Below are 14,015 nucleotides of genomic sequence, written 5' to 3' on the forward strand. Positions count from 1 at the left end.
TCCCAACTTCAGACCCCTGGATGCAGTGCTGTCCCAGCATTTCATCTCTGGGTAAAGTTCTTGGGAATTGGGACTTCTGAGTGCCCCTTAGCCAGAGTCGGGAAGGCTAACTGTGCGAAGAGGAGGAAGGGGGTATGGCAGAGTCCAGAGGATGGGTCCTGCATATACCCTTGCACCCCTGCACACTAATGCATACCCTGTGTGGCTTCCATGGTCTCCCACAGAGCAGACCACTGGGCTCCCTATGGCCCTGGGTGAAAAGTGGGGATCCTGCCAGTAAGGTGGTGTCACAGGGAAGGACCAAGGGCCTGAGGCTGAGGGATTCAGGTTCCTCTCCGGCAGTCCCACCTTCTTCATCTGCTTGCTCTTTGAGGGTGTGGCAGGACCCTGTGTCTGACTCACCCAGGCCCTCTCTGCTCCCCGTTGTATCATCTCCTGTGTGCGTTTCTCTCCTCTCCAGTTCCCAGATGAGACCTTGCGGAGCGGGGAGCTGCTGAACATGATCGTGGCCGTCATTGACTCTGCGCAGGTGAGCAGAGCTGGGCTGTGCCTGTGTGGTCAGAGAGGACTCCATGTGTTGCCTGCTCACTGACCCATCTGCAGGCACCAGTGTGCTTCCTTGGGCCTCTTTATTTATTTTTATTTTTTTGGTTTTTGGGTCACACCCGGCAGCGCTCAGAGGTTCCTCCCGGCTCTATTCTCAGAAATCACTCCTGGCAGGCTTGGGGGACCATATGGGATGCCGGGATTTGAACCACCGACCTTCTGCATGCAAGGCAAACGCACTACCTCCATGCTATCTCTCCGACCCCCTCCTTGGGCCTCTTTAGTCCCTAGTCTCCTGCTCCCAAGGACTTCTGTGTAAGCTGGGCCTCCTTTCTTAGTGCCCCCAGGGACTCTGGCCCACCTTTATACTCCCAGCCTTACTCTGACAGAGCCTGAGGGTTGCTGTACAGAACAACTGTGAGCCCAGGCATGAGCCAGGCTGACCTGTGCTTACTCGTCTCTCACTGCCCTTGCCCTCCTGAAACCCCAGTGCTTAGATGAGCCATTTCTTCTTCTCTTCCTTCAGTCACCGCTCCTCCTGTTGTGGGGCCAGCAGGGCCACACCCAAGTGCTTGTCCCCTTCCCTTTGAATAGAGCTTTCACTTCTCTGATTCTCCCTTTCTAGCCTGTCTCCATGCCATCTGGCCTCTGACCTTTGTGACCTTTGTCAGTGCTGATGGTTCTCTCCCTCCTCCTCAGCTCCAGGAACTCGTCTGCCATGTGATGATGGGCAACCTGGTCATGTTCCGGAAAGACTCGGTCCTCAACATCCTCAGTGAGTGAGCAGAGCTGGATCAGGGGCTGACAATGGGGTGTGATGCCCTTCCCCCCCACCCCACATGCTCAGAGCTGAGTATAATTAGGAGAAAGCAAAAGGACTGTTTCTTCTCTTGCAGTCCAGAGCCTGGACTGGGAGACATTTGAGCAATACTGTGCCTGGCAGCTCTTCCTGGCCCACAACATCCCCCTGGAGACCATCATCCCCATCCTACAGCATCTCAAATACAAGGGTGAGAGGGTTGTGGGTGGTGAGAAACCACTGAGACAAACCAGGCCTAAGGGCTCTGCCCCTCTGGGGGCAGTGGAATAGGGCCTGTTCTCCAACCTGACCCCTGTTCTGGTAGCTCTGGTTGGGGGCCAGGGAAACACCTAGTTTCTCACTGGAAGCACCTATGGACTAGCTGTTACCTTGAGTGACCTCTATTCTTCCTCCAGAGCACCCGGAGGCACTGTCCTGCCTGCTGCTGCAGCTGCGGAGAGAGAAGTGAGTCCCATTCTTTTCCATGCCTGTGACTGGCTGTCCCCAGGATTGGAGTCTACAATGTGCTGCCCCAACCCAGCCCCCAGAAAGACGCAGATACACCCCTGGGCCCTACTTTCTCTGCAGCCCGGACCAGACATCACTGCCTCAGACCCCAGTGTCTGTGTCCTCTCAGAGCCCCCAGGCTGACCATGCATGTCGCAAGCATTGAGGAAGGGGCCATACATGCACAATGCGAAGCCAGCCCTTCTCCCACTTCCCTCCTTTACTTCCTCTTGCCTGGTAGTTCGGTGTGGCCAAGTCAGATGGCTAAGTGAGGAGGACAGGGCAGGGCGGCTTCTGCTCCGCCTATGCCTTCCTGCCCCATTTTTTGACCACCAGAGGGGTGGCTGGGTGGACTCTCACCTACACCACACAGAGAGCTCCCTCCTTCTGAGTGTGGAACTGGACAGAGGAGGGGAGGTGTGGGTGTAGAGCCAGCGAATATCTGGGGAGAGGGGACCTGCGTCTTCAGGTGCACAAGTGTGAGAGCTGCCCCGTGCCTTCTCCCTCCCAGGCCCAGTGAGGAGATGGTGAAGATGGTCCTGAGCCGGGCCTGCCACCCCGACGACCAGTTCACCACCAGCATCCTGCGCCACTGGTGCATGAAGCACGACGAGCTGCTGGCCGAGCACATCAAGTCGCTGCTCATCAAGAATAACAGCCTCCCTCGCAAGAGACAGAGGTGGGCCTGGGCCCCACCGAGCTGGACCAGGGGGCGGGGATGCTCAGGGAGACACCACAGAGTGGGCTTTGGGCTCACGCTGCCTCATTCCCCGCAGCCTGCGGAGCTCCAGCAGCAAGCTGGCCCAGCTCACCCTGGAACAGATCCTCGAGCATTTGGACAACCTGCGACTCAACCTGACCAACACCAAGCAGAACTGTATGCGTCCGCCACCCTGGGTGCTTCCCAGCTGTGGGGTGTGGGGAGGCCCTGGCCCCTGCCCCACCATTTCTCTGGCCTCCCAACCTGGCTCCCCTCTGCCCCTCTAGTTTTCAGCCAAACTCCGATTCTTCAGGCCTTGCAGCATGTCCAGGCAAGCTGTGACGAAGCCCACAAGATGAAGTGAGTGAGGCACGAGGTGTGCCCGGGCAGGGCCTGCAGCGAACTAGCTGTTGAGACCTGCCTGGTGGGAGCTGAGCCTGGCCCTGTTTGTCGCCCAGGTTTAGCGACCTCTTCTCCCTGGCTGAGGAATACGAGGACTCCTCCAGCAAACCTCCCAAAAGCCGCCGGAAAGCGGCGCTCTCCAGCCCTCGGAGCCGTAAAAACGCAGCACAGCCCCCCAACGCAGAGGAAGAGTCGGGCTCCAGCAGCGCCTCGGTGAGCCCCCGGCCCCATGTGGGCGGCACCACCTCTGCTGCCAGCCCCCAACCCCCTTGCCCCCATCTCTTCCAGGAGGAGGAGGACACGAAGCCAAAGCCCACCAAGCGGAAACGGAAGGGCTCCTCAGCTGTGGGCTCTGACAGTGACTGAGACGCCCAGGGCTTGGTGTCACTCCCAGCACTGCCTCCCTCCACAGGAGCCTGTGGAGTCCGAGGTGGGTGGGTACCAGGTGGAGGTCTTGGAAATGGCTCGCTCGCCTGGCTGTTGCCTGGCCCACAGGAGGGAAAAGGAGCCTCCTGCTCGCGTGCCCCCACTCTGCGCACCCGGAGGACCTGCCCCTCTCCACCCAGCCTCCCAGGAGCTGCCCCGCAGGCGCTATGGTCCTGGGAAGAGACACCTCTCTGCATCCTCCAGCACTGGGACGCTTTCCACAAGAGTTGCAGGGCAGCTGGCCCGAGGCTGTGCCAAGGACTCGCAGTGTGCGCCCCTTACTCCTCCACACGGCCTTCACTCCCACACGGGACAGCGGCAGGGACTTGGCCCTGGCCCCAGAGCACTGTGGTACAGTGTCCTGCACCGACAGGGGGCCGTGGTCCGTTGGAACTTGTGTTGCTTAGGCTGAGGCCAAGCCCTGGGGGAACACACACGTGCCACAGAACTGTCAGATGGCCCCATTTGGTTCAGTTTTGGGGTGTTTTTTTTGGGGGGAGTGTGTGATTTGAATTTTTTTTTGCAGAGATAATCGCGTTTTAAAAGTTGTTTCTAAATGATAATAAAACCGCCAGAAACTCTGGTGTTGGAGTCACTGGCCCCTTATCCTGTGTGAGGAAGGTCAAAAGTCAATTTACTCAGCACCCTTCCTTAGGACCGCACTCGCATGCCTTGCGTGCCTGCCTCCTCCCCAGTGCCCCCTCCTGCTCATCCTGGTGACCCTGGAGCAGAGATCGTCTCTGGCAGGCACCCTTCTTTTTGCTTGCTGGCTCCCCTGACCAGGACTGTCTCATCGCGTCTTGCCAGGGGCCTTTGCCCAGCGCCGCACCAGTCTTTCAAGGCAAAGCTGGCCAGATGTGCCCGAGGACGGTTTCTGCCTGGGCTGGGAGGTGCCTCACACCCTGCTGGCCCCCATCCAGGCCATGTGTCTGTCAGCCAGTGGGGAAAAGGTTTAGCACTACTGTTCCCCTAGAGAAGGGAGGTTGGGGGGCGCTTGGGAGAGGAGCAGCGGCCTACCAATGTCTCCCTGCCTCTCCCAGTGCCTCCACCGCTTGCCCTCTCCGACTAAAGCACGACGCCAGGGGCTGCCATGTGGTGCTCTTCCCCCTCCGGGCATCTGGCCTGGCAGCCCGGCAGTCAGTCACCTTTCCTCTACTTCTCCCGGGCTGCGGATGCTGCTGCGGGAGCAGCCAGCCGGCGTGGGAGAGAGCGAGGGCGGGCGTCTTCCTAGGGTGCTCCTGCTGGGACTTGCAAGGAACACCCAGCGACTCACTCGGGCCTGCCTGTGGACAGGGGAGCGCAGTGGCACTTGGGGGGTGGCGAGCGAGCGAGCGGCCCTCTGGCCGGCTGAGACTCCGTGCAGCCCCGCGGGCACTGCTCCCGCGCTTGCAAAGAAAGCCCCGAAAGCCAAGCCAAGCCCAGCGGGGCGAGCCCCCGGGCCGGGGGAGGTGGGCGGGAGGCCAGGGCGGGGCCGGGGCGTGGGGAGCAGGCTGGGGAGGGGCGTGTGCCAGCGAGCGCGCTCCCGGGCAGGCGAGGCTGAGCCCTCACCGACGCCCCAGAGTCCCCGGGCGGGCGGGCAACGCGGGCTCCATGGCCGCCCTCCTGCTGCTGCCGCTGCTGCTGCTGCCGCTGCTGCTGCTGCTCCGGAGGCCGCCCGTGTGGCCGCGGCTTCGCTGGCTGGCGGCCGACCTGGCCTTCGCCGTGCGCGCCCTGCGCTGCAAGAGGGCCCTGCGCGCGCGGGTGCTGGCGGCGGCCAAGGCCGACCCCCGGAGCCCCCAGGGGGGCTGCAGCCTGGCCTGGCGCCTGGAGGAGCTGGCGCGCCGGCGGCCCGCGCACACCTTCCTTCGCCACGGCGCGCGGCGCTTCAGCTACGCCGAGGCCGAGCGCCGGAGCAACCGGGCGGCGCGAGCCTTCCTGCGCGCGCGAGGCTGGCACGCGGGGCCCGGGGGCGACGCGGCGCGGGACGGGGCCGAGGGGGCCGGCGCCGCCCCGCTGACCCCGGGGGCCACGGTGGCCCTGCTGCTGCCCTCCAGCCCCGAGTTCCTGTGGCTCTGGTTCGGGCTGGCGAAGGCCGGGCTGCGCGCCGCCTTTGTGCCCAGCGCTCTGCGCCGCGCCCCCCTGCTGCACTGTCTGCGGAGCTGCGGCGCGCGCGCGCTGGTGCTGGCGCCAGGTGAGAGCGGCGCCCGCGGGCGGAGGCCACCGGTGGGGCCGTGCTGAGGGGCGGGGCTGTCTGGGTGGGCGGGGCCATCTAAGTGGTACTGTCTGGGGCGGCGTCACCTAGACGGGCGGGGTCCTGGGGCGGGGCCATCTGAGTGGGCGTGGTCCGGGGCGGGTTATCTGGGTGGGCGTGGCCGGGCGGGCCTCTGACCACCACCACCACCACCACCACCCAGAGAGCTGTGCATTGGACAGTGTGGTGGGAGTGGACTGGAGCTGGGTGAGGACTAGCCTTGATGGGGCTTTCCCCTGTCCCCCAGAGTTCTTGGAGTCCCTAGAGCCTGACCTGCCAGCCCTGAGAGCTCTGGGGCTCCACCTGTGGGTGGCAGGGCCCCCAACTCCCGCTGGCTTCTCCGACCTGCTGGCCGAGGCCGAGAGGGAAGAGGACAAGCCTGTGCCCGGATACCTGTCAGCCCCACGGAACATGATGGACACGTGCCTGTACATCTTCACCTCGGGCACCACAGGTGTGGAGGGCCTTGGGTCCCCCGACAGTGGCAGGGACAGCCACCCCTACCTCCCGGGGAACTGAGCCCAGCAGCCCCTCTGTCTGCCTTTCTGGGAGGGAGGAAGGGAGGGCGGGCAGGGGAGAATGGGGTTCATCATCTCAACCCCTTTCTCTGCCTTTCTGGAATGTGGGGAGCGGTGTATGGGGATTCCCCAACCACTCTCTCCCCTCTCACCCCTGCCCCCCAAGGCCTCCCCAAGGCTGCCCGCATCAGTCACCTGAAGGTGCTGCAGTGCCAGGCTTTCTACCAGCTCTGTGGTGCCAGCCAGGAGGACATCATCTACCTGGCCCTGCCGCTCTACCACATGTCTGGCTCGCTGCTGGGCATCGTGGGCTGCCTGGGCATTGGTCAGTGTTTCACACCCCCTCCCCTCGGACCTGCAGCATTGCTGAGGGGGGTGGGGGCGCCTGTCAGGGTGGTGGGAGAGCACCAGGGTCCCTCCAGGTGCCCTTCTGAGGGCTGGAGTTTGGGGAGAGTTCCCCAATCACCTTAACCCCCTTCCCACCCCACTACTAAAGGTGCCACGGTAGTGCTCAAAACCAAGTTCTCAGCGGGCCAGTTCTGGGAGGACTGCCAGCAACACGGGGTCACGGTGCTCCAGTACATCGGGGAGCTGTGCCGCTACCTTGTCAACCAGCCACCGGTATGTGGGGAGATGCTGGTGCCAGAGCAGGGCCTGGTGGGGGGGCCCAATGCAGAGACAGGCAGCCCCTCATGCACCCATGGGTGGATGGTGAATGGGAACCAAGAAACAGGCGGGTGTCAGGGATCGGGTAGACCCCAAGGAGTAGGCAGCAGAAGGGAGTCGGGGCAAAGCTCCCCTGAAGCCCTGTCTGTCCCCTGCAGAGCCCGGCTGAGCGTGGACACCAGGTCCGGCTGGCAGTGGGCAGCGGGCTGCGGCCAGACACCTGGGAGCGCTTCGTGCGGCGCTTTGGGCCTCTGCAGGTGTTCGAGACCTATGGCCTCACCGAGGGCAATGTGGCCACCTTCAACTACACGGGGCAATGTGGCGCCGTGGGCCGGGCCTCTTGGATTTACAAGGTGGGAAGTGGCGGAGCCCCTGGCAGGATGGGGGGCCCCTGGCAGGATGGGGGACCCCTGCAGTTGCAGTGACCCTCCCCGGGTTTCCCACCACAGCTTGTCTTCCCCTTCGCTTTGATCCGCTATGACAGCGCCACAGGGCAGCCAGTCCGGAATGCCCAGGGTCACTGTATGGCCACCCGTGCAGGTGGGTGTTAAGTGTGAGGTGGGGTACTGAGCATGCATGGATGTGGGGGTCTGGGGCAGCCTCACTTTACCCTGACTCTACCAGGGGAGCCCGGGCTGTTGGTGGCCCCTGTGAACCAGCAATCGCCATTCCTGGGCTACGCTGGAGGCCCCCAACTGACCCAGGACAAGGTGCTGCAGAACGTCTTCCGGCCTGGGGACAAGTTCTTCAACACCGGGGACCTGCTGGTCTGTGACAAATACGGTTTCCTGAGCTTCCATGACCGCACTGGAGACACTTTCAGGTACCCCAACCCCTGGCCCATCCCAGCCTCTCCAGCCCCTTCTGTCTCCAGCCCCCACAACATGCTTCGCTGCCCCACCTCACTTGCTCTCCTCCATCCTAAAAGCCCACCTTGCTCGCCGCAGGTGGAAGGGGGAAAATGTGGCCACCACCGAGGTGGCAGGGGTCCTGGAGGCCCTGGACTTTCTACAGGAGGTGAATGTCTACGGTGTCCGCGTGCCAGGTGCCTGGGCAGGGCTGGGGCAGGCAGGGCTGGCATCCTCAGGTGAAGGCGGCTTCACAGCTGCTTACTGACATGCATCCCATCTCCCAGGGCATGAAGGCCGGGCCGGGATGGCAGCCCTGGTGCTGCGCCCTCCACTTGGCCTGGACCTTGCCAGGCTCTTCAGCCACGTGTCTGAGAATTTGCCACCGTACGCCCGACCCAGGTTCTTGAGGCTTCAGGTAAGCAGCCACTCCCCAGTCCTCAGGTGTGTACACCATGGGGCCCCATCCTTATCCCCTGCACCCCTTTCCTGGGCCTGGCTCCTTCTCTTCCCTGTATTCTTCTCCTGAACAGAAACCCCAGGCCTGCCCTTGGAATTGAGGGGTGAGGGGCCAGAGCAGTGGCACAAGCAGTAGGGCATTTGCCTTGAATGCGCTAATGTAAGATGGACCACGGTTTGATGCCCTGGCATCCCATATGGTCCCCTAAGCCAGGAGCGATTTCTAAGCACATAGCAAGGAGTATAACACTGAGCGTCACCAGGTGTGGCCCAAAAACCAAAAAAAGAATTCAGGGGTGATGGGGCATGGGGTAGGCCACTGCTCAGAGGCTCCTCTCCTGTCCTCAGGAGTCTCTGGCCACAACAGAGACCTTCAAGCAGCAGAAGGTGCGGCTGGCAGAGGAGGGCTTTGACCCGAGCACCCTGTCGGAGCCCCTGTACGTGCTAGACATGGCCGAAGCTGCCTACCTGCCACTCACAGCTGCCCGGCACCGAGACCTCCTGGCCGGGCACCTGCGCATCTAATCACCACAGGCCCATTGGGGTGTTGGGGAGCGTGGGCCGAGGGGAGCGTGGGCCGCAGGGAGCGGCCTTTCCTACACTGCCTTTGTCATTATTTTTTTCTAATAAAATGGGGGGATCAGCTCAGCTCTCTGACCCACACTTGGAACCATCAGCTCGTCTGTGGGGCCTTGAACCATGGACACCTCCCAACTGAGCCTCTGAATGATCCTTGTGCCCTCCTCACTCCAGGGACCCACTGAGAACGGTCCAGGAGCTGGGGTGCACCTGTCTCCGCAGATGTGGGTGAAGTTAGGTCAAGAGGAATATCTCCATTGAGCTGGAACGGTGGCATAGCGGTAGGGCATTTGCCTTGTACACACAGACCTAGGATGGACTGCGGTTCGATCCCCCAGCGTCCCATCTGGTCCCCCAAGCCAGGAGCGATTTCTGAGTGCATAGCTAGGAGTAACCCATGAGGGTCACCGGTGTGACCCAAAAACCAAAAGAAAAAAGGGGAGATAGCATGGAGGTAAGGAAGTTGTGTCTGGGGAAAACATGTTTCTAGCTTCCGTTCTTCCTCAACTGTCTGATTAGCTGTCATTGGGGACTGGGCCCCTCAACTCAGATGGTCCTAATCTTAGCTGGGACCACACCTGGTATGGAAGAAAGTGCTTCCCAGCCATGGTGGGGCATGGGAATCCTATGGTCCCTCCAGGGAGCTTTATCCCATATGCAAAACCTGAACTCAGGGGGCTGGAGAGATAGTATGGAGGTAAGGCATTTGCCTTGCATGCAGAAGGACAGTGGTTCGAATTCCAGCATCCCATATGGTCCCCCGCGCCTGCTCGGAGTGATTTCTGAGCAGAGAGCCAGGAGCAACCCCTGAGCACTGCCAGGTGTGACACAAAAAAAAAACAAAAACATGGGCCAGAGAGATAGCATGGAGGTAAGGTGTTTGCCTTTCATGCAGAAGGTCGGTGGTTCGAATCCCATCATCCCATATGGTCCCCTGAGCCTGCCAGGAGCAATTTCTGAGCATAGAGCCAGGAGTAACCAACCCCTGAGCACTGCCAGGTGTGACCAAAAAACAAAACAAAACGAAACAAAACTTGAACTCAGCTGATTTGAGTCAGCTACATGTCAGGCAAGTGCCCTGCCTATTTGTTTTTCAGAATAGCTTTCACTGCATTTCCCCTTCTCCCTCTGTGTTTTTTGTTTTGTTTTGTTTTGTTTTGTGGATCACATGGTACATGTGATGTACCAAAAATCATATCCTTTGTTGTAGCTCCAGAAACACACAGAAGATCATTCTAACTTTCAACAGATCTTCCTGGTGAGCCAGAGAGATAGTACAGCAGGTAAAGCACTCGGTTTGCATGTAGCTGATCTGGGTTTGATTCCCAGCACTCCATCTGGTCCCCTGAGCCCTGCAGGAGTGATCTCTGAGTACAGAGCCAGGAGTAAGCTCTGAGCACAGCTGGGTGTGTCTCAACCCCCCCCCCCCAAATCTAAAAGTAAAGATCTTTCCAGAAGCAGCAGGCAGACTAGGACTCCTAAGGTTCTGGGGAGAGTGACAGAGTCCAAGGTGACAGGACATCTGGAGGAACCAAGAGGAAGACTCTCCTGACCCTCAAGTGAGAGAGAGAGAGAGAGATGGGACCAGAGAGATAGCAGAGTGGTAGGGTGTTTGCCTGCAGCCAATCTGGAATGTAGCCAAGTCGATTCCCAGCATATCCCATATGGTCCCCAGAGTCTGCCAGGAGCGATTTCTGAATAGCCAGGAGTAACCCCTGAGTGCCAGCAAAAAACGAAACAAAACAAAAGCTGAAAGTGGGGACTGAAGAGAGGGCTCAATGGGTTGAGCACAGACTGCATGTAGGAACCCCCTGGGTTCTATCCCCAACACCACATGGTCTCTCCCCCACCAGCACTGCTGGCAGCCATGCCCAAGAGCCAGGAGTAGCCCATTAGCACCATCAGATGTAGGTGCTCCCCCCACCACCACCACCACATAAAACTTGAGGGTCAGAGCAATGGCAAAGGACTTGCCTTTCACACTACTGACTTGTCCCCTGAATCTTCCAGAAGTGATCCCTGAGCACAGCTAGATTGGGACCCCAAACCAAAAAAATAAAAATAAAGCTTGAGGGTCTGAGAGATAGCACAGCAGTAGGGCGTTTGCCTTGCAAGTAGCTGATCCAGGATGGACAGTGGTTCGAATCCCGGCATCCCATCCCATATGGTCCCCTGTGCCTGCCAGGAGCGATTTCTGAATGAAGAGCCAAGAGTAACCCCTGAGTGCCAACCCCCCCCCCAAAAAAAAAAAAAAAGGCTTGAAATAAGGAGACTCCAGGAGCCAGAGAGATAGGACGATGGGGAAGGAGCTTGCTTACCTTGCATGCACTGACTGGTACTATCTCTCTGGCTCATCTGTCCTTTTTGAGCTGTGAGCCCTTCCCATACCCAACAACAACCCTACCACTGACGTGGGCCCCTCCATCAAATCCTCCTTTCTTAAAGTCGGCCCCACCCCTGGCAACCAGGTATGCTCCTGTTATTCCCCTGTTGCTCAATCCTGGAAGAGACCATGGTTAGGATCTGCCTGGGGGAGACGGCATTTCCTTTACTGCCTTCTGGCACAGGGCTGGTTTCCCACCAAAACTCATGCCACAATCTTTTTTTTTTTTTTTTTTTTTTTTTTGGTTTTTGGGCCACACCCAGCGATGCTCAGGGGTAACTCCTGGCTGTCTGCTCAGAAATAGCTCCTGGCAGGCACGGGGGACCATATGGGACACCGAGATTCGAACCAACCACCTTTGGTCCTGGATCGGCTGCTTGCAAGGCAAACACCGCTGTGCTGTCTCTCCGGGCCCTCATGCCACAATCTTGTCTTAGTTTTTGTTTGTTTGTTTGTTTGTTCATTTTTGGGTCATACCCAGTAGTGCTCAGGGGCTACTACCTGGCTCTCTGCTCAGAAATTGCTCCTGGGATATGATATGGGATACCGGGATTTGAACCACTGTCCATCCTGGTTGGGCTGTGTGCAAGGCAAACACCCTACTTGTGTTATCTTTCCGGCCCTTGTCTTAGTTCTTGTCTTCAAGTCCCTTTAATGCTTCTTGAATCTAGGCTGTTTAATATAGCAGAGCCTTGCTGGGCTGCTTCCATGAGGTGTTGAGTTTGGCCATAATGGGGCTGAACAATAGCACAGCAGTAATGCGTTTGCCTTGCAGGTGGCTGATCCAGGATGGACCTCGGTTCAATTCCTGGCATCCCATATGGTCCCCCAAGGCAGGAACGATTTCTGAGCGTGTAGCCAGGAGTGTGAGTGTCACCAGGTGTGCCCCTCCCAAAAAATAAAAAACTAGAAAGAAGTTAGGCCATAATACACAAGATTTCAAAAATAATAAAGGGCTGGAGTGATAGTACAGAGGGTAGGGCACTTGCCTTGCACTTGGCCAACTTGGGTTGATCCTCGACACCCCTAAGTACCACTAGAAGTCATTACTGAGTGTATTTGTCTTGCACAAGGCTGACAGGAGTTTAATCTCTAGCATCCTCTATAGACACCTCTAGCCCAGATGGAAGTGATTCCTGAGTGTAGAGCCAGGAGTAAGCCCTAAGCATGGTTGGGTTTGGCCCCCAAACAAAACACACCACACACACACAGACACACACAGACACAGACACACACACACACACACCAGGAGTAAGCCCTAAGCATGGTTGGGTTTGGCCCCCAAACAAAACACACCACACACACAGACACACACACACACACAGACACACACACACACACACACACACCAAAGAATGCTTCATGATTCCTGAGTGTAGAGCCAGGAGTAAGCCCTAAGCATGGTTGGGTTTGGCCCCCAAACAAAACACACCACACACACACACACACACACACACACACACACAACAAAGAATGCTTCATGACTTGTGAAAATTATACAGGCCCTGTTTCAGTGTTTTAGTTTGCTAGGAATATTGTCTGGTACTCCACCAAAGCAGAACCGAGAAATGACAGATCCTGCCAAGCCTGGACTCTGTGACAGTGCAAAAGCAGAAACTGCCTTCCTTAGGCAGGAGCGATAGAACAGTGGTAGGGAATTTGCCTTGCACATGGCCAACCCAAGACCAACCCAGGTTCGATCCCTGGCATCCCATATGGTTCCCCTGAGCCTGCCAGGAGCGATTTCTGAGCACAGAGCCAGGAGTAACTCCTGAGTGCCGCCAGGTATGAGCTAAACACCCCCCCCCTCCCAAAAAAGGAAGCTGCCTTCCTGCTCCCTAAAGAGGCATGGTTCTTTCTCTCTACAGGGAGGAAGTTGGGAAGGCCAAGAGTGATGGGAGCCCTGAACATGGAGCAAACTTCCTGTACTGGGCAGAACACCTCTGCCTTCACTGGGTGGAGACCATCTGCAAACTGCCCCCCACTGACCCAGGTTGTAGCCTGCACACTTGGCTCCCGCAGGGCCTCACTCTCCTCCACTTTCCTGCAAGATGGGGGTGGGCAGCAGGCCCAGATGCAGGTCTGCAGTTTGGGCCTCTAGGATCTTTGTCTTGTTTTTGATTTGGGGCCACACCCCAAAAAACAACACGATGTTCAGAGATTACTTGATTCTTCACTCAGGAATTACTCCTGGCAGTACTTGGTGTTCAGGATGCCAAGGATGGAAACGCAGCCGCATGCCGCATGCCAGGCAACCAACCGCTGTACTCAAACTGCATGGAGTCCCACTACTGCTCCGGATCCATGCAGCTGACCTGCGGACAGCAAAATTGGGGAGAAAAATATTTCCATTGAGATATAAATTAATATATCAGAGAAGTCATCCTTTATTTAAGAGCAAAGACCTTACCTGTTACATTGTCACTCCAGCCCCCATATCACCCTTTTTTTTTTTTCCATATCACCCTTTTAAAGTGTAAGGAGGTTATTTAAATTCTTCCCTTGTTATTATTTTACTTTTTTACTTTATTTATTTATTTGCAACTCTCAGTAGTGTTGGGGGGCTGGTGTAGTGTTAGGGATTGAAGCACACCCTTCTCTTTTTTGTTATCACCATCGCTTTTGCAACCACGGGAGATGGCATGCTTGGTTGCCGTGTTCTCAAAGCTGCAACAGCAAAAACATGAGTGGAGGCTGGTGACACAGAACAAGGGTTAATGCACTTACCTTGCGCGTGGCTGATTGGGATTTGAGCTCCACCAGGAGTGATACTATTTTCTATTGGGGTCTGGCCCAAATGGAAAAATAAAACCAAAAATCACAAAACAGTATAAATATACATACATATGTGCATATATACATATATTCTGAGTTCAAATACCACTCAGAGACATGCATTATGTTTGTATTTTCTCTCCTGTTTTCTTTTTTCTTTTTGCTCAAGGAGTCACA

General features: G+C 57.6%; 2 protein-coding genes across 2 annotated transcripts in view; both read left to right on the plus strand.

The window, feature by feature from the left end:
- INTS3 (integrator complex subunit 3) overlaps nucleotides 1-3,457 on the plus strand; it is a 40,592-nt gene extending 37,135 nt beyond the window's left edge. Inside the window, exons 22-30 of the mRNA XM_049782206.1 lie at nucleotides 461-529; nucleotides 1,246-1,321; nucleotides 1,443-1,556; nucleotides 1,762-1,810; nucleotides 2,364-2,531; nucleotides 2,629-2,729; nucleotides 2,840-2,912; nucleotides 3,011-3,167; nucleotides 3,243-3,457. Of these exons, the coding sequence (XP_049638163.1) occupies nucleotides 461-529; nucleotides 1,246-1,321; nucleotides 1,443-1,556; nucleotides 1,762-1,810; nucleotides 2,364-2,531; nucleotides 2,629-2,729; nucleotides 2,840-2,912; nucleotides 3,011-3,167; nucleotides 3,243-3,320 (885 nt within the window). The 3' untranslated portion in view covers nucleotides 3,321-3,457. The remainder of the gene's footprint in view (nucleotides 1-460; nucleotides 530-1,245; nucleotides 1,322-1,442; nucleotides 1,557-1,761; nucleotides 1,811-2,363; nucleotides 2,532-2,628; nucleotides 2,730-2,839; nucleotides 2,913-3,010; nucleotides 3,168-3,242) is intronic.
- A 1,510-nt stretch (nucleotides 3,458-4,967) lies between these two features.
- Nucleotides 4,968-8,734, plus strand: SLC27A3 (solute carrier family 27 member 3). Its single transcript, XM_049782277.1, has 10 exons — nucleotides 4,968-5,550; nucleotides 5,858-6,064; nucleotides 6,295-6,453; nucleotides 6,625-6,749; nucleotides 6,953-7,147; nucleotides 7,244-7,334; nucleotides 7,419-7,617; nucleotides 7,742-7,839; nucleotides 7,930-8,060; nucleotides 8,450-8,734. Exons 1-10 carry the CDS (start codon nucleotides 4,971-4,973, stop codon nucleotides 8,624-8,626), a joined length of 1,962 nt encoding a protein of 653 aa, XP_049638234.1. The 5' UTR covers nucleotides 4,968-4,970; the 3' UTR covers nucleotides 8,627-8,734.
- The last annotated feature ends 5,281 nt before the right edge of the window (nucleotides 8,735-14,015 follow it).

The sequence above is a fragment of the Suncus etruscus genome, chromosome 10 (genome assembly GCF_024139225.1).
Source record: "Suncus etruscus isolate mSunEtr1 chromosome 10, mSunEtr1.pri.cur, whole genome shotgun sequence".
NCBI lineage: Eukaryota > Metazoa > Chordata > Mammalia > Eulipotyphla > Soricidae > Suncus > Suncus etruscus.